General features: G+C 42.0%; 1 protein-coding gene across 1 annotated transcript in view; it reads right to left on the bottom strand.

The window, feature by feature from the left end:
• The window catches only part of LOC143981717 (T-lymphocyte activation antigen CD86-like), a 66,573-nt gene that overhangs the window by 16,078 nt on the left and 30,990 nt on the right, over positions 1-19,505 (bottom strand). The window contains exons 4-5 of the mRNA XM_077479758.1: positions 14,463-14,804; positions 2,119-2,412 (exon numbers count right to left, since the gene is read on the bottom strand). Coding sequence (XP_077335884.1) covers positions 2,119-2,412; positions 14,463-14,804 — 636 coding nt within the window. The remainder of the gene's footprint in view (positions 1-2,118; positions 2,413-14,462; positions 14,805-19,505) is intronic.

The following is a 19,505-nucleotide window of genomic DNA, read 5'->3' as shown; positions in this document are numbered from 1 at the left end:
GGAATCAGTCTGTCGGACAGTCCGATCGTGTGTGGGCTAATCCGATCGTTTTTCATTTAAAAAAAAATCAGACGGACCTAGAAATAAAACATGTTTCAAATCTGTCCAATGGACTCAATTCCTATCGCAGAGTTCAGGGGTGTGCTATGTACAGAGTGCAGAGTTCAGGGTTGCGCTATGCACAGAGTGCAGAGTTCAGGGGTGCGCTATGTACAGAGTGCAGAGTTCAGGGATGTGCTATGTACAGAGTGCAGAGTTCAGGGATGCACTATGTACAGAGTGCAGAGTTCAGGGATGCGCTATGTACAGAGTGCAGAGTTCAGGGGTGCGCTATGTACAGAGTACAGAGTTCAGGGATGCGCTATGTACAGAGTGCAGAGTTCAGGGTTGCGCTATGCACAGAGTGCAGAGTTCAGGGGTGCGCTATGTACAGAGTGCAGAGTTCAGGGATGTGCTATGTACAGAGTGCAGAGTTCAGGGATGCGCTATGTACAGAGTGCAGAGTTCAGGGATGCGCTATGTACAGAGTGCAGAGTTCAGGGGTGCGCTATGTACAGAGTACAGAGTTCAGGGATGCGCTATGTACAGAGTGCAGAGTTCAGGGATGCGCTATGTACAGAGTGCAGAGTTCAGGGGTGCTCTATGTACAGAGTACAGAGTTCAGGGGTGCGCTATGTACAGAGTGCAGAGTTCAGGGAAGCGCTATGTACAGAGTGCAGAGTTCAGGGGTGCTCTATGTACAGAGTGCAGAGTTCAGGGAAGCGCTATGTACAGAGTGCAGAGTTCAGGGGTGCGCTATGCACAGAGTGCAGAGTTCAGGGGTGCGCTATGCACAGAGTGCAGAGTTCAGGGTTGCGCTATGCACAGAGTGCAGAGTTCAGGGATGCGCTAAGTACGGAGTACAGAGTTCAGGGGTGCGCTATGTACAGAGTGCAGAGTTCAGGGGTGCGCTATGTACAGAGTGCAGAGTTCAGGGGTGTGCTATGTACAGAGTGCAGAGTTCAGGGGTGCGCTATGTACAGAGTTCAGGGGTGCGCTATGTACAGAGTGCAGAGTTCAGGGGTGCGCTATGTACAGAGTGCAGAGTTCAGGGGTGCACTAGGGTTCAGGGGTGTGCTATGTACAGAGTGCAGTGTTCAGGGGTGCGGTATGCACAGAGTGCAGAGTTTAGGGGTACCCTATGCACAGAGTGCAGTTTCAGAGGTGCACTATGCACAGAGTTCAGTTTCAGGGGTGCCCTATGCGCAGAGTGCAGAGTTCCGTTCTGGGGTGTGCTATGTACAGAGTGCAGAGTTCAGGGGTGCGCTATGTACAGAGCCGAGAGTTCAGGGATGCGCTATGTACAGAGTGCATAGTTCAGGGATGCGCTATGTACAGAGTGCAGAGTTCAGGGATGCGCTATGTACAGAGTGCAGAGTTCAGGGATGCGCTATGTACAGAGTGCAGAGTTCAGCGGTGTCCTATGCACAGAGTTCAGTTTCAGGGGTGCCCTATGCGCAGAGTACAGAGTTCCGTTCTGGGGTGTGCTATGTACAGAGTGCAGAGTTCAGGGATGCGCTATGTACAGAGTGCAGGGTTCAGGAATGCGCTATGTACAGAGTGCAGAGTTCAGGGATGCGCTATGTACAGAGTGCAGAGTTCAGGGGTGCGCTATGCACAGAGTGCAGTTTCAGGGGTGCCCTATGCAGAGTTATATAATAGGTCTCCTAAAAAAAATACAAAAATATATTGTAAATAATAATAAAAAAAGAAAAAAAAAGAGTGATATAATAATAAAAAAAGTATATATATATATATATATATATATATATATATATATATATATATATATATAGTAAATAAGAATATAAAAAAAAAAGAAAAAAATGAAATAATAATAATAAGTCCCATTGCACAGTCCCATTGCCATACTGACACTGTCAGTATAGCTACACATGCACACACATGTGTGTTTGAGCTTTGGGGTACACACCCTAATGCAATATGCTGCACACACCTATGTTTGTATTTGGCTATTCTTAATGGTTAAACCACAGAGATATCACCCCTTAGGGGGGTTATTGGGGTCCTTGATTTAGAGTCAGGACATGTGCTTGGGTTTCCCCACCCCCCGCTCACCTATTTGCAGGACTCTGGAGGTCACATTGTGGTGGGCTTCCAGTACACAGGTGATGTTGACGTCTTCCTCCACCATCAATGACAACTCGCTGGAAGCGTTAAATGTTTCGCTGATGTTTTTAATTTCAGTAGGTTTGTTGAATTTCTTAGTTCTGTTTCCAGAAGACACTTCCCAGATCATTTTTTGTGGTGAGGGGTATCCATGACCGGAGCTGCATTTGAAATGCAGAGAGGTTCCGTTATCTACCACGTGGACGGAAGGTTCGGAGGTGATTTCTGGCTCACTGTAATTGGCTGTAATAATAAAAAATAAAGCCGCGTTGTTAGAGTTAAGCTCCAGGCAGATATAAATAGACATGAATACAGCTGGGACCATTAAAGTGGAGCTAAACCCTCCTATCCTTTACAGCCCAGGAAACTGCTTCTGTTTGATCTGCAACTGCCATGCCGCTGCCCATGTGATCAGTTATGACACCAGACATTGGATGGTTTGACAGTTTGGTTGAGAGCACAAGAAAATGTGACAGTTACATTCCCAGCATGTAACAGTTTTTTTTTTTTAACTGCTAAATCGATGGGTTTAGTTACGCTAAGTAAGTATTTCAATCTGACCTGATAGCAGCCTCTTGCAGTCCCTATACAGCAGGGCTGGATTGTGAGAGGAAGAAGCAGCACAAGGGGCCAATCAATGCTGACTACAGATTTAAAAAATTGTTTCTTTTTGTTTCAGATTTGTTTGCTAAGATAATTTGTTATTAATGTAATCATATTTGTTATGTTAGAATGATTGTTTTCAGAATTTGTTTTCGAATATTCCTTATTTTCAAATCAATTTGAATTTCAGATCATGGCTATATTCACTCTATTCTACTTTCTTCTATTTTATGCTAGTCTATTCTTTTATATTCTATTCTATTTTATTCCTTTATTTTCTATTCTTTTCTGTTCTATAAACTAGCATTTTAAGTAAGAATCATCATTTTATTTCACTTTTATACCTTACTGTATTTATTACAATTTGTTTACAATTTAAATTCAAATTGATTTTCGAATTTGAATTTAGATAATTGTATTCTATTCTGTTTTATTCCATTCCTCTATTTTCTATTCTGTTTTATGCCATTCAATTTTATTTTCTATTATATTGTGTTTTATTTTATTTTGTCATATTCTATTCATTTATTTTCTATTCTGTTTTATTCCATTCCATTTTATTTTCTATTCTGTATTATTCTATTCGATTTCTTTATATTTCTATTCTGTCTTATTCCATTCTATTATTTTATTTTCTATTCTATTCCATTCTATTCTATTCGATTGTATTATCTCTCTCTCTCTCTCTCTCTCTCTCTCTCTCTCTCTCTCTCTCTCTCTCTCTCTCTACATATATATATATATATATATATTATATTCTATTATATTCCTTTATTTTCAATTCTGTTTTATTCCATTCTATTATTTTATTTTCTATTCTGCATTATTCTAGTCTATTTCTATTCTGTTTTACTCTATTCTATGATTTTATTTTATTTTATATTCTATTCTGTTTTGTTCTATTCTATTCCTCTATTTTCTATTCTGTTATATTCTATACTATTATTTTATTTTCTATTCTATTCTGTTTTATTATATTCTATTTATTTTATATTCTGTCTTATTCCATTTTATTATTTTATTTTTTATTCAATTCTTTTTTTATTCTATTCCTTTATTTTATATTCTGTTGTATTTCATTTTCTATTCTATTCTATTTTATTGTATTTTATTTCTTTATAATTATATTTTGTTTTATTCTATTCTATTCATTTATTTTCAATTCTGTTTTATTTTCTATTCTATTCTGTTGTATTCTATTCTATTTATTTATATTTTGATTCTGTTTTAGTCCATTTTATGATCTATTTTCTTTTCTGTTCTATTTTGTTCTATTCTATTAATCTATTTTCTATTCTGTTTTATTCTATACTATTATTTTATTTTCTAATCTATTATGTTTTATTCTATTCTATTTATTTTATATTCTGTCTTATTCCATTCTATTATTTAATTTCCTATTCAATTATTTTTTATTCTATTCCTTTATTTTATATTCTGTTTTATTCCATTTTATTTTATATTCTATTCTGTTTTATTGTATTTAATTTCTTTATAATTATATTTTGTTTTATTCTGTTATATTCTTTTCCTTTATTTTCAATTCTGTTTTATTCCATTTATTATTTTATTTCTATTCTATTCTGTTTTATTCCATTCTATTTCTTTATATTTCTATTCTGTTTTAGTCCATTCTACAATTTTCTTTTCTTTTCTATTCTATTTTGTTCTATTCTATTCATCTATTTTCTATTCTGTTTTATTCTATACTATTATTTTATTTTCTATTCTATTCTGTTTTATTCTATTAATTTTCTATTCTGTCTTATTCCATGCTATTATTTTATTTTCTATTTATTTTTTTAATTCTATTCTATTCCTTTATTTTCTATTCTGTTTTATTACATTTTATTTTATGTTCTATTCTATTCTGTTTTATTCTATTCTATTTCTTTATAATTATATTTTGTTTTATTCTTTTCTATTATATTCTATTCCTTTATTTTCAATTCTGTTGTATTCCATTCTATTATTTTATTTTATAGTCTATTCTATTTCTTTATAATTATATTTTGTTGTATTCCATTCTATTATTTTATTTTCTATTCTATTCTATTTCTTTATAATTATATTTTGTTGTATTCTATTCTATTCCTTTATTTTCAATTCTGTTTTATTCCATTCTATCATTTTATTTTCTATTCTATTCTATTGTATTCTATTCCATAAAGCATCCTAAGTAGGAATCATCCTTTTATTTCACTTTTATACCTTACTGTAGTTATTATAATATGTTTCCAATTCAAATTAATTTTCGAGTTCAAATTAATTTTCAAATTCGAATTTAGATAATTCTATTCCAATCTGTTTTATTCTATTACTTTATTTTCTATTCTTTTTTATTCCATTATGTTATTTTCTATTCTATTCTACTCTACAAAGCAGCCCAAGTAGGACGCATCATTTTATTTTACTTTTTTTTACCTTACTGTTCTTGATGCAATATGTTTCCACTTTGAATTCAAAATCACGTTCGAATTAGAATTCAGATAATGCTATTCTATTCAGGTTTATTCTATTCTATAAAGCAGCCTATGTAGGAATCCTCATCTTATTTCACTTTTATACCTCACTGTATTAATTACAATAGGTTTCCATTTTGAAATTAAATTCATTTTTTAATTCGTTTTCAAATTCAAATTCAGATCATTTGTTTTATTATAACTTATTTGGGAATCATTGAAATTTGTTACTATTGTGACTTAAAATTACGGATGCATCCGAATCTCCAAATAATGAAAATGTCACCTGAATTCCGATTCTTACTGAAAAAGGAATCGCACGTGTCTAGTGCTGACAAGGAAGATGCTGATAGGAGGAGAGAGCGGAGTGACAGAGAGATTTGCTCATCATTGGCCAAGTAGACTGAATGACTGACCATCAGACTGAGGACATCTTGTGGTGGAAAAGCAGTACTGCGGGGGGGAGATCTCTGAACTGAAATACTGCAGCAAAAGCTTCTTTTTAATTTTATATTTTAATGGGCTTTGCATTTTTATCTTTTTTTATTTTTGGCAGCCGTTTTGTTTTAGGAATAATATGAGCAACCAGGAACAATTAAGCTGTTAAAATGTACGACCAAACATATTTTTTCTTAAAATTTGAATAAAAATAGAAAGGGTCAGAACCCCTGTTGGGTGTTTTTTTCTGCTATGTGGGTCCCTATTAGGGAGATTTACCCTCATTTCCTGTCCTGCTGAGAATGTATTACTGAACAGAAAGGTGTACGAATAGCCAATGTTTTCTTGGATAGAGAAGGGCTACTTGGGACTCCATTAGAGAGATTTCCTCTACTTCCTGTCCTGCTGACAATGTTTTTTTTTTCTGGACAAGAAGTGAAATGTTTTAAATGCAAAAAATAAAAATGCATGTATTTAGTAAATTATAGGAAGACTAGAAGCTCTGTCTTTTATTGCTGTTGTTTTACCTCACTTCCTGTCTGATAAAACATTGCTGGCAGAACAGGAAATGAGAGCAGATTCCTCTAAGGGAGCCCTAGATAGCAATAAAATGGTTTTGGCTTGACCTAGACTTTAACCACTTAACCACTTCCCACCCGGCCAATGCATATATACAGCCGGGTGGGAGCCGTCTACTCCTGATAGGCCGTTCAGGAACGTCCTTCAGGAGTAGCGGGATCGCGCGCGCAGCGGCGCGATCCCGATGTGCTCGTGTCACCCGGACACGGCACATCTCAGATCGGCAGGAAGGCTCTGTGATTGGCCCTCCTGATCACATGACGGCCGTGTCCAATCACGGCCGTCATGTGATGTAAACAAACAGCCGGTGGCAAACAATCGGCTCTCCTCTCCTCACACGGAAGTCACCGCTGAGGAGAGGAGAGCAGAACGCTGCAGCCGGCTGATGATCAGTGAGTATGCGCTGCTTTTTACAGTTTTTTACTCACTGATCATCAGTGTAGTGTAAACACACAACACACCACACAGTACAAACACAGTCCCCACATATGTCCCCAAAACACACATGTCCCCAAAACATACATGTCCCCAAATAATAAAAACACATGTCCCTAATAATAAAAACATGTCCCCCACATATGTCCCACTAAAATCACATGTCCCAATGATTATCTGCACACATATGTACGTGATCACCTGCACACATATGTACATGATCATTTGCGTACATATGTCCGTGATCACACAAACCAATTATTATACACTTGCAATACTTTCTCTCACACCGTATTTGCGCAGCGGTCTTACAAGCGCACTCTTTTTTTGGAAAAAAATACACCTTTTTGGGGGGAAGGTGAAGGGGGCAGAGGTCATTACTGGGGGGAGTGAAGGGGACAGAGGACATTACTGGGAGTGGTGAAGGGGACAGAGGACATTACTGGGAGTGGTGAAGGGGACAGAGGACATTACTGGGGGGAGGTGAAGGGGGCAGAGGACATTACTGGGGGGAGGTGAAGGGGGCAGAGGACATTACTGGGGGGAGGTGAAGGGGGCAGAGGACATTACTGGGGGGTATTGAAGGGGACATTACTGGGGGGGTGGAGCGGACAGAGGACATTACTGAGGGGGAATTGAAGGGGACATTACTGGAGGGAGGGAGTGAAGGGGACAGAGGACATTACTGGGGGGAATGAAGGGGATAGAGGTCATTACTGGGGGGGAGTGAAGGGGACAGAGGACATTACAGGGGGAGTGAAGGGGCAGAGGACATTACTGGGGGGAGGTGAAGGGGGAGAGGACATTACTGGGGGGTGACAGGGGGCAGAGGACATTACTGGGAGGGGGAGTTAAGGCGGGAGAGGACATTACTGGGAGGGAGGGAGGGAGTGAAAGGGAGAGAGGACATTACAGGGGGAGTGAAGGGGGCAGAGGACATTATTGGGGGGGAGGTGAAGGGGGCAGAGGACATTACTGGGGGGAGGTGAAGGGGCAGAGGACATTACTGGGGGGGTGAAGGGGAGCAGAGGGCATTACTGGGAGGGGGAGTGAAGGCGGGAGAGGACATTACTGGGAGGGAGGGAGTGAAAGGGAGAGAGGACATTACTGGGGGGAGGTGAAGGGGGGAGAGGACATTACTGGGGGGGGGGGGTGAAGGGGGCAGAGGACATTACTGGGGGGGTGGAGGCGACAGAGGACATTACTGGGGGGGTGAAGGGGACAGAGGACATTATTGGGGGGGTGAAGGGGATAGAGGACATTATTGGGGGGGGTGAAGGGGACAGAGAACATTATTGGGGGGGTGAAGGGGATAGAGGACATTATTGGGGGGTTGAAGGGGATAGAGGACATTATTGGGGGGGGTGAAGGGGACAGAGGACATTATTGGGGGGGGGGGGGGTGAAGGGGATAGAGGACATTATTGGGGGGTTGAAGGGGATAGAGGACATTATTGGGGGGTGAAGGGGACAGAGGACATTATTGGGGGGGGTGAAGGGGACAGAGGACATTATTGGGGGGGTGAAGGGGATAGAGGACATTATTAGGGGGTGAAGGGGACAGAGGACATTATTGGGGGGGGGTGAAGGGGATAGAGGACATTATTGGGGGGTTGAAGGGGATAGAGGACATTATTGGGGGGGTGAAGGGGACAGAGGACATTATTGGGGGGGTGAAGGGGATAGAGGACATTATTGGGGGGTTGAAGGGGATAGAGGACATTATTGGGGGGTTGAAGGGGACAGAGGACATTATTGGGGGGGTGAAGGGGACAGAGGACATTATTGGGGGGGTGAAGGGGATAGAGGACATTATTAGGGGGGTGAAGGGGACAGAGGACATTATTGGGGGGGGGGGGGGGTGAAGGGGATAGAGGACATTATTGGGGGGTGAAGGGGATAGAGAGGACATTATTGGGGGGGTGAAGGGGATAGAGGACATTATTGGGGGGGGTGAAGGGGATAGAGGACATTATTGGGGGGGTGAAGGGGATAGAGGACATTATTGGGGGGGGTGAAGGGGATAGAGGACATTATTGGGGGGGGTGAAGGGGATAGAGGACATTATTGGGGGGGGTGAAGGGGATAGAGGACATTACTTGGGGGGGGGGGTGAAGGGGACAGAGGACATTACTGTCCAGCATTCCCCTTTACATCAGAGTTTTACAGTGCAAGGGGGAACTCTGCGGACCCTGATGTAAGGGTGATATACAGAACAAAATTTATTTTGAGGTGGGGGGCGGATCTTGGGTGAGTTCCCGTACTTTTTTTTCCCAGGACTTGACCCCTGAATCTATTCCACAAAGAAATGAAGGCATTTATGAAGGCAAAAGGGGGTCCAGCTCGGTAGTAGCCAGGTGTACCTAATAAAGTGTCTGGTGAGTATATATCCCCACCAGGGAGATTTCCACCCTCTCTGCCCATACTGGTGTCAACAATACACAAAGTAATGGGGAATCCAAAATGTTTAAGTAGGGTGGCACAGTGGTATAGTGGTTAGCACTCTCACCTAGCAGTAAGAAGGGTCGCCTGCTCAAATCCCAACCATGACACCACCTGCCTGGAGTTTACATGTTCTCCCTGTGCCCACGTGGGCTTCCTCCGGGCACCCCAGCCTCCTCCCACACCCCAAAGACATGCAGGTAGGCCAATTGGATTGTGGGCTCCTTGAGCGTAGGGACTGATGTGAGTGTGCAATGTACAGGGATAGGGACAATTGTAGACACTCACTCTGGTTGAACTGGATGGACTGGTGTCTTTATTCAACCTTACTAACTATAAAACTATGAAACCAGAACAAGAGATGAGAGTAAATCTTTAAATGGAGACACCTATTCTAGCGTTAGATGTCTAGGAGGGGAATTTCCTTTCACCTTTTTTGAGATTTCACTTCCTCTTCCATCCAAGTCAAGAGAAATCTCCCCATTGGGACAGAAAATGTAAGAAATAAGTTGGGTGTTAAATATTTCCTCCACAATGCGTTATTAAAACCCAGAAACAATTTGTTATATTGCAGTTTACCAATTCTTATGCCCCATACACACGGTCAGACATTCGGATTTTACTGACGCATTTTGTCCGAAACTTGTCTTGCATACACACGGTCGCACAAAGTTGTCAGAAAATCCGATCGTTCCAAACGAGGTGACGTAAAAAAAAAGTACGACGGGACTACGTAGAGGCCAGTAGCCAATAGCTTTCGTCCCCAAATTTATTCTGAGCATGCGTGGCACTTTGTGCGTCGGAATTCTATACACACGATCGGAAAAAGTCCGATCGCATTTTGTTGTCGGAAAATTTTAGGTCCTGCTCCCGCTAGAGCCCACGCGCGATCGGATTTTCCCGACAACATAATCCGATCGGACTTTTCCCGTCGGAGTTTCCGACTGTGTGTACAAGGCATTTACATGTGGTGGCTGCATTAGTTTCCCATTTTAAGCTTTCTTTCCTATATTTTCATTTGGTGATCCAGCCAGTTATGCCCCATACACACGATGAGATTATCGGAAGAATGATCGTCCGTTTTTTTCTGCCTCAAATACGCCTGGATAGTAGGTTATTTGGTTCTCAATGGTATAGTTCACACAAGTGCGTTCCAGTAAAAAAAAAAGTAGAGCATGCTGCATTTTTTCTGCACTGAACTCTACTGAAACGCAGTAAAATGCAGCAAAAATGCACTTGAACACGCCTACATGCACTAAAACGCACCTAAACACTCGAAAAAAGCACTGGAACACACATTTCCTTATTTAACCACTTCAGCCCCAGAAGATTTTACCCCCTTCCTGACCAGAGCATTTTTTTTTTTGCGGCACTGCATCGCTTTAACTGCCGATTGTGCGGTCGTGCGACGTTGCACCCAAACAAAATTGATGTCCTTTTTTTCCGACAAATAGAACTTTTATTTGGTGGTATTTGATCACCTCTGCGGTTTTTTGTGGGTTTTTTTTTTGCGCTACAAACAAAAAAAGCAAAAATTTTGAAGAAAAAAAAATGCATTTTTAACTTTTTACTAGAATAAATATCCCCCAAAAATATATATAAAAAAGGCAGATATGTATTCTTCTACATATTTTTGGTAAAAAAAATAAAATAATTTGCAATAAGCGTATATTGATTAATTTGCAGAAAAGTTATAGCGTCTACAAAATAGGGGATAGTTTTATGGTATTTTTATTATTATTATTTTTTTTTGTAGTAATGGAGGCGACCTGCGATTTTTATCATGACTGCGACATTGCAGCAAACACATCGGACACTTTTGACACTATTTTGGGACCATTGTCATTTATACAGCGATCAGTGATATAAAAATGTGTTGATTACTGTATAAAATACACTGGCAGGGAAAGGGTTAAACACTGGGGGGCGATCAAGGGGTAAAGTGTGTCCTAGGGAGTGATTCTAACTTGGGGGTAGGGGCTTCTGCTCACATGACACCGATCACTGCTCACTGATGACAGGGAGCAGTAGATCTTTGTCATGTCACAAGGCAGAACAGGGAAATGCCTTGTTTACATAGGCATCTCCCCGTTCTGCAGCTCCGTGACAGGATCGCAGGCCCCCGCCGGACATCGAGTCCCACAATGCCGATTCTTAAAGGGGACGTACCTGTACACCCTTTTGCCCACCCACACCATTCTGCCGGCGTATATCTGCGTGCGGCGGTCGGGAAGGGGGCTAAGGCGAACAAAAAAGTGGGACAAAGAACAAACACTAAGTAAGAAATAGATGGTGTTGCGCTCCACGCCTAATAAATTAAATCTAATAACACAATTGATAAATAATCGCATAAAATCTTGAAAACGCACTCATGCGATTAAAATGACTATTAATTATAACTACAAACTTTAGTGCAAAAAATTAATGCCAGGTGAATAATACAGTGCTCGGAGTGAAAGCTAGTTCCTACTATTATTCATGAATGAAGGAACTAAAATGATCTATACAATCATAATAAAGTGCCAAATAAAAACGCAAATCTTAATAAAATACTTCAAAAGAATCGTGACATCAAACAAATCTCTGTCAGTCCATGAAAGTGCATCCAAGTGCCAACATGTGTGCAAAACTTATATATAAAAACCCTATATAATAAATACACAATAAAAGGGATATAGAATGGTGTGTGAAAAATATGTATCACAGAGTACAAAGACAATAGTCCAACAACCGTGATTACTAAAAGTGTCTCTAAATTAACATAAAAAACTAAGTAATAAAGTTCATGCAGGGAATGAAATAAATCCACGCTGTGCTATGTGAAGAAGTTAATCCTGTGAGCGACCCCGGGATAATTCCACCAGTGATCTTGCAGCTCCTTGAACGTGGGTGCTCACACACTAAGTGCAGTGGGTACCTTACCTCACTGCTGTTGGTCAGACAGCAATATGTTCCAATATAGCGGTTGTGTCCTCAAATGGGATGTATGTCCTCAGTGGGTGTAGGGATAATCCAATACTTTGTGGTGTATATCCTAAATACAGTATGGGCGCCCCCAAAACTTTTCCTCCAGATACTTTGCAAAGGATCGCAAGTCAGACCCAAGAAAGAAAAAAGGGGGGCTCCAATAGTGAAGTACGTCACACAAATACTTTATTATAAAAGGACCAAGTCCTGGGTACTCACATTTATGCAGTAAAATTCAAACGTTTTTACATCTAACAGACAACGAACGGCTTCCTCGTTCGTACCCCGGACGTCACTTCCGGTATCCTCCTAGGCCAATCCTACGCGTATCGTCATTGATCACCTCAGTGCAGAAGCAGCCCTTCTGCACTGAGGTGATCAATGACGATACGCGTAGGATTGGCCTAGGAGGATACCGGAAGTGACGTCCGGGGTACGAACGAGGAAGCCGTTCGTTGTCTGTTAGATGTAAAAACGTTTGAATTTTACTGCATAAATGTGAGTACCCAGGACTTGGTCCTTTTATAATAAAGTATTTGTGTGACGTACTTCACTATTGGAGCCCCCCTTTTTTCTTTCTTGGGTCTGACTTGCGATCCTTTGCAAAGTATCTGGAGGAAAAGTTTTGGGGGCGCCCATACTGTATTTAGGATATACACCACAAAGTATTGGATTATCCCTACACCCACTGAGGACATACATCCCATTTGAGGACACAACCGCTATATTGGAACATATTGCTGTCTGACCAACAGCAGTGAGGTAAGGTACCCACTGCACTTAGTGTGTGAGCACCCACGTTCAAGGAGCTGCAAGATCACTGGTGGAATTATCCCGGGGTCGCTCACAGGATTAACTTCTTCACATAGCACAGCGTGGATTTATTTCATTCCCTGCATGAACTTTATTACTTAGTTTTTTATGTTAATTTAGAGACACTTTTAGTAATCACGGTTGTTGGACTATTGTCTTTGTACTCTGTGATACATATTTTTCACACACCATTCTATATCCCTTTTATTGTGTATTTATTATATAGGGTTTTTATATATAAGTTTTGCACACATGTTGGCACTTGGATGCACTTTCATGGACTGACAGAGATTTGTTTGATGTCACGATTCTTTTGAAGTATTTTATTAAGATTTGCGTTTTTATTTGGCACTTTATTATGATTGTATAGATCATTTTAGTTCCTTCATTCATGAATAATAGTAGGAACTAGCTTTCACTCCGAGCACTGTATTATTCACCTGGCATTAATTTTTTGCACTAAAGTTTGTAGTTATAATTAATAGTCATTTTAATCGCATGAGTGCGTTTTCAAGATTTTATGCGATTATTTATCAATTGTGTTATTAGATTTAATTTATTAGGCGTGGAGCGCAACACCATCTATTTCTTACTTATTGTCACTTTGAGGGGAGGGTTTGCACCTCTGTCGGTGTTTTTGCTGCAACCACACCTGCCTGCTCAAATTCTACCACTATAGCGCGAGGATAACCTACCATTATCAAAGAACAAACACTGTAACACACCAAAAACGCATCAAAAACGCTCATGCAGAAATCATCCGCAACGCGTCTGGACTTGCGTTTCGAAAGGTGTGAACTGGCCCTTAAAAGAAATGAAATAAGAAAATGGTATAATGTGTGAGAAGCTTACGTCTGTTGTTTTTCAAAAAGAACAAGCTCTCCTGCAGATGTATCAGTTCCAGAGATGAGACAAACCATTTGCCGCTGGTGCTTACGATGATCAGCTTTTATTTATTCCTGTGAAAGCTTTATCACCCCCCAAAAAAAAAAGAAAAACAAAAAGAACGATTGCTGTGACTGCTTTTAAAGTGTGAGCTGGAGTTTTTGGCTTCAATTTGTCAGTATAGCTAAATCTGCTAGTAAATAACAAAACAAAAAAACCTAACACCCCCCCCCCCCCCTCTCTTTCCTCTGACTGAGACTGCTCCTGTCTGCTGTGCTTATTCCTCCAGAGTTGTGTCTCACTAATACATGAGGCGTGTCATTGGCCACATCACCAGGTGAAAACGGGGGGGCGAAAAGCCTAAAAAAAAAAAAAGCCTAAAAAAAAAGAAAATGAATACGGCCACCACATCTAATGATTGGTAAGCTGCAATATAATACTTTTTTTGGGGGTTTAATACCACGTTAAGCCCTGCCTATTTGATTTCCAATTATACCCCCATATTCAAGCATGGTGCAAAATGTGGTCTGAAGTGGGCGGGGTCTTTTCCAAGACTGGGCGGGGATACACTGTACAGACCGCCTATGCAGAACAATCTATTATCAGAGCAAGTTGTTTATAGAGGTGACATTTCCAAAAAGTATAATAAAGTAATAACAGCAGCACTTACCATGGACATCCAGATGGTAGGTACATTCATCCACTTTCTCACGCCTGCTTTCAACCCGAAGAATCAGGTAGCACGTGTAATCGCCTTTGTCTTCGAAGTTCACATTGTACAGCTTCAGGACTCCGTTCATCTGCAAAGCGGTACGGTTGGAATACCTGGGGCTAACATGGGGACTTCCGTTATGTTGGGACATGTAGCTGAGAACTTGGGTTCCTCGCTGCCAATAGATGTCCATTTTCTCTTTGGGGAGACTTTCGAATTTTTCAAGCGTGCACCGGAACTCAGCGACGCCATTGACAAGTGCGACTCCTTTAGCATGTTTGGCGCCATCTACCATAGAAGCTATAAAAATAACAATGCGGGGGGGGGGGGGGGAGGAGGAGGGAAGTAAGTTATGTAAAAGCGGAACTTCGCTCTGAAAATCAACATAGACGACACTAAATTACCAAAAGTATTGGGACACCTGCCTTTACATCAGGGATATGCAATTAGGGGACCTCCAGCTGTTGCAGAACTACAAGTCCCATGAGGCATAGCAAGACTCTGACAGCCACAGGAATGACACCCAGAGGCCGAGGCATGATGGGACTTGTAGTTTTGTAACAGCTGGAGGTCCGCTAATTGCACATCCCTGCTTTACACGCACATGAACTTTAACTACTTCAGTCCCAGAAGAATTGGCTGCTCAAAGACCGGGACATTTTTTGCGATTCGGCACTGTGACAATTGTGCGGTCGTGCGACGTTGTAACCAAACAAAATTGATGTCCTTTTCTCCCAACAAATAGAGCTTTTTTTTGGTGGTATTTGATCACCTCTGCGGCTTTTATTTTTTGTGCGATAAACAAAAAATTAGCGACAATTTTGAAAAAAACACAATATTTTGTACTTTTACTTGCTATAATAAATATTCTCAATTTTTATTTTATTTTTTCTTCAGTTTAGGCCGATACGTATTCTTCTACATATTTTTAGTAATAAAAATCGCAATAAGCGTTTATTGATTGGTTTGCACAAAAGTTATAGCGTCTACAAAATAGGGGATAGATTTATGGCATTTTTTTACTAGTAATGGCGGTGATCTGCGATCTTTATCGAGACTGAAACATTATGGTGGACACATCGGACAATTTGGACACATTTAAAAAAAACTTTTTTTTAATTGTTTTAAGAATATTAATGCTATTTTTTTTTTTTTTTTTTTTTTAGGGTGGCCCTCCGCTTTAAATGTGTTCCCTAGTGTGTGTTCTAACTGTAGGGGGAGGGGACTGACTATAGGAGACAACAGATCGTGGTTCCCAGCTATTAGGAACTCATGATCTGCGTCTCCTCTACTCACAGAACTGGGATGTGTGTGTTTACTAGGGATGAGCCGAACACCCCCCGGTTCACACCAGAATCTTCGAACGGACCTAAAATTCGTACGAACTTTAGAACCCTATTAAAGTCTATGGGACTCGAACGTTCGAAATCAAAAGTGCTCATTTTAAAGGCTAATATGCAACAGACAACACCAGCAATAAGGGGTATCTTCAGATGTATACTGTGCTGGAGGCACACAGCACCCACTAACTCCTGCTGATGCCTTTATTATAGAACACCAGCAATAAAGGGTAGATACAGGTGTATACTATGCTGGAGGCACACAATGCCCACTAACTCCTGCTGATGCCTTTATTATAGAACACCAGCTATAAAGGGTAGATACAGGTGTATATTGTGCTGGAGGCACACAACACCACTTTAACTTTAAGATGCCTGAGAAAAGAACACACTGTCCCTGCCTATCTATCTCTTTCCCTGCACTCCGGAACACCCTACACAAGGCCGCTGTGCTGGCAGCCTTATATAGTGTGGGGCGTGTACTAAACCCCCTGAGCTATAATTGGCCACAGGCATCCTGCCTGTGGCCAATTATGGCTCTCCTTGCTGCCGGCGCTGTGATTGGCCAAGCATGCGGGGTCACAGTGCATGCTTGGCCAATCATGAGCCAGCAATGCACTGCCATGGCGTAGTGCATTGTCGGCCGTTTGTGCCACAAGAATTTGGTGCGAATAGTCCACAAAGTTCTGAATTTACCGAACAGACGAATGGCCGATGTTCGATTCGAACACCGAGCTCATCCCTAGTGTTTACACACACACACATATCCCTGTTCTGCCTCTCACAATCGCTCGTGCCGGTGGTCCTCTTGACCGCCAGTCACGAGCATTACCCCCCCCCCCCCCCCCACAGTGCAGTCTGCTTAAAGTGGTTCTGCACCTAACAAAAAAATATTAAAAGCCAGCAGCTACTAATATTGCAGCTGCTGACTTTTAATAAAATCACACTTACCTGTCCGGGAATCGGGAAGTGAAGCATCGCGGCTTTACTGCCCGGTTCCCTACTGCACATGCGCGAGTCGCGCTGCGCTTCTCTTCTGGTCCCCCGCTGTGTCCTGGGAACTGTGTGTTTCCCAGAACACAACGGGGGGGGGAGGGGGGGTGTCTGCGGGGGTCTGCGGCAGTCTGCCCAGAAGTGGGTGCAGATACCTGGATTATCCAGGTAACTGCACCCCCCTCCCCCCTGAAAGGTGCCGATTGTGGCACCGGAGGGGGGGAGGGATCAGATTAGCGGAACTTCCCCTTTAGGGTGAAGAACCGCTTTAAAGCGGAAGTAAACCCAACCATAAAACAGTTTAATTTCCGGCACATACAGGAAATGTAAGGCCGCGTACACACGCGGGGACTGTTCGCCCAACTTTGTCCGTCAAACAGTTTCGGCAAACAGTCCGCTCAAACTTAGCATGGACGGACATGGCCACACACGACGGACGAACAGTTTGCTGGAACCGTGCGCGATGACGTGAACGGCACGTACGACGGGACGAAAAATACGACGTCCTATACACTGCATTATAACTTTCGGCGTGTAAATCCTTTCTGAGCATGCGCGGAACTTAGTTTGACGAACAAGCCTACACACGAGCGGACTGTTCCCTGAAACAAGGTTTCAGCGGACAGTTTTTCGGAAATTCCGAAAAACCTTGTTCGTCAAACTGTCCGCTGAAACTGTCCGCTGAAAGCCCACACACGAGCGGACTGTCCGCCCAAACACTGTTCAGCGGACAAAGTTGGGCGAACAGTCCGCCCGTGTGTACGCGGCCTAACACTCTCATTGGTTGTGCTCTCAACCAAACTGTCAAACCATCCAATGGCTGGAGTCATGACTGATCACATGCTCATCATCATGACAGATGTAGATTAAACAGAGGCAAAGATGGCAGCTTCCTTGGCTGGATAGGAGGATTTACTTACACTTTAAAGGGCCCGACGTATAGCTACGACGGTTCGCGGGATTGTGCTGACCTGCCGCAGTATAATGGCATCCCAGTCTTAGTCTGTAGGGTTCAATATTGAGTTGACCCACCCTTTGCAGCTATAACAGCTTCCTCAGGGGGTTTATGACACAGAAGATACGTCATACCCTAGTATCGGCACGCGTAGGGGAGGGGCAAGGACAGAGGGAGAGACGGTACACCTGCCTAGATGAGATACAAGCCATACCCACACTGTGTACAGTATTTCTATTGAGCTCTATGAAGTACGGTGCACTGACACACCTTATACATGTGAGTACCCCAGAGGGGGAATGGCTTTTAACTTGTGTAAAAAAAATATTACACTATCATTTTTTTTCCTTTTTCATGCGCTTCTGAGATCACTGCATTGAGGATACTACTGATCCAGGGAAACAGCTGAGAACCCTATCGTGGTTCTTATGTGTGCTTTGACTTTTGACTTTTGCAAAAGCTGGTCACCAGGGGCGGACTGACCATTTGGCCACTCGGGCACTGCCCGAGGGCCCCATGCCACTAGGGGGCTGCATCAGGGTTGTCAGCCTCAGTAAAACCAGGGACGGTATGTAAAAATCAATGTTTTTTTGTTACATCTGTCTCTGAAATGTCCCTTACCTTACCGACATCCTTTTGATCTAAAAATCCCAAGATTATAGCTGCCCCACCTTTCCAGTACCTTCTCAGCCAATAGAAACGTGTCTGTGTATACTGTGTGTACATGTATGTGTATACTGTGTGATTGTATACTGTGTGTTTGTATACTGTGTGTGTATACTGTGTGTGTGTATACTTTGTGGCCCCATAATCTCCTATTGCCCGGGGGCCCCATAATCTCCTATTGCCAGGGGGCCCCTGAGTTGTCAGTCCACCCCTACTGGTCACACGCCCTGAGCTGAGCTCATTACTATAAGAGGTTTTCGGATTTCACCTATGAAGGATTCAGAATCACGGTCAGATGTAGGATCATGTCAATAGTATGATCACTGGAGATCACGTCATTTGCATCTATTTCACGGCAATCAGCATTTGTGCCTTTAATCACAGCCCAAGACAGGCTGCTACAAAGAACGGTTTACTCTTTATGATATAGAGACACTTGTATGGTTTATGCACTTGCACTTTTTTATTTTTTATTTATACATTTTTGCACTTTACATCACATTTGTATGCATTAAGCACATTTTGTATGAATTATTATTATTATCTTGTTTGTTTGTTTCCTTGAGTAATATATGTGTGTTGTGTATACGGTGGCACCACGTAACTCTAACTCCTTGTACACACGGTCGGACATTCTGACAACAAAATCCATCAGATTTTTTCCTGACGGATTTTGTCCGAAACTGGTGTTGCTTACACACGGTCGGACAAAGTTGTCGGGAAAATCCAATCGTTCGGGAACGTGATGACGTTTGTTTGTTGCGACGGGACTACGTTGCGGCTAGTAGCCAATAGCTTTGGTCTCGTAATTTGATCTGAGCAATGCGTGGCACTTTGTCCGATCGGAAATTCTCTACAAACGATCGGACAAAGTCCGATCAGATCATGTTGTCGGAAAATGTTATATCCAGCTCTAAAACTTTGTTGGTCGGACATTCCGATGGAAAAAGTCCAATAGGGCCCACACACGGTCGGATTATCCGACAATGCGGTCCGATCGGACATTTTCTGTCAGAATTTTAGACCGTGTGTACGGGGGCTAAGATA

The sequence above is a fragment of the Lithobates pipiens genome, unplaced genomic scaffold (genome assembly GCF_037356315.1).
Source record: "Lithobates pipiens isolate NorthernLeopardFrog02 unplaced genomic scaffold, aLitPip1_a1.2 Scaffold_16, whole genome shotgun sequence".
NCBI classification, from domain to species: Eukaryota; Metazoa; Chordata; class Amphibia; order Anura; family Ranidae; genus Lithobates; species Lithobates pipiens.
This window is presented reverse-complemented; position numbering and strand designations above follow the sequence as displayed.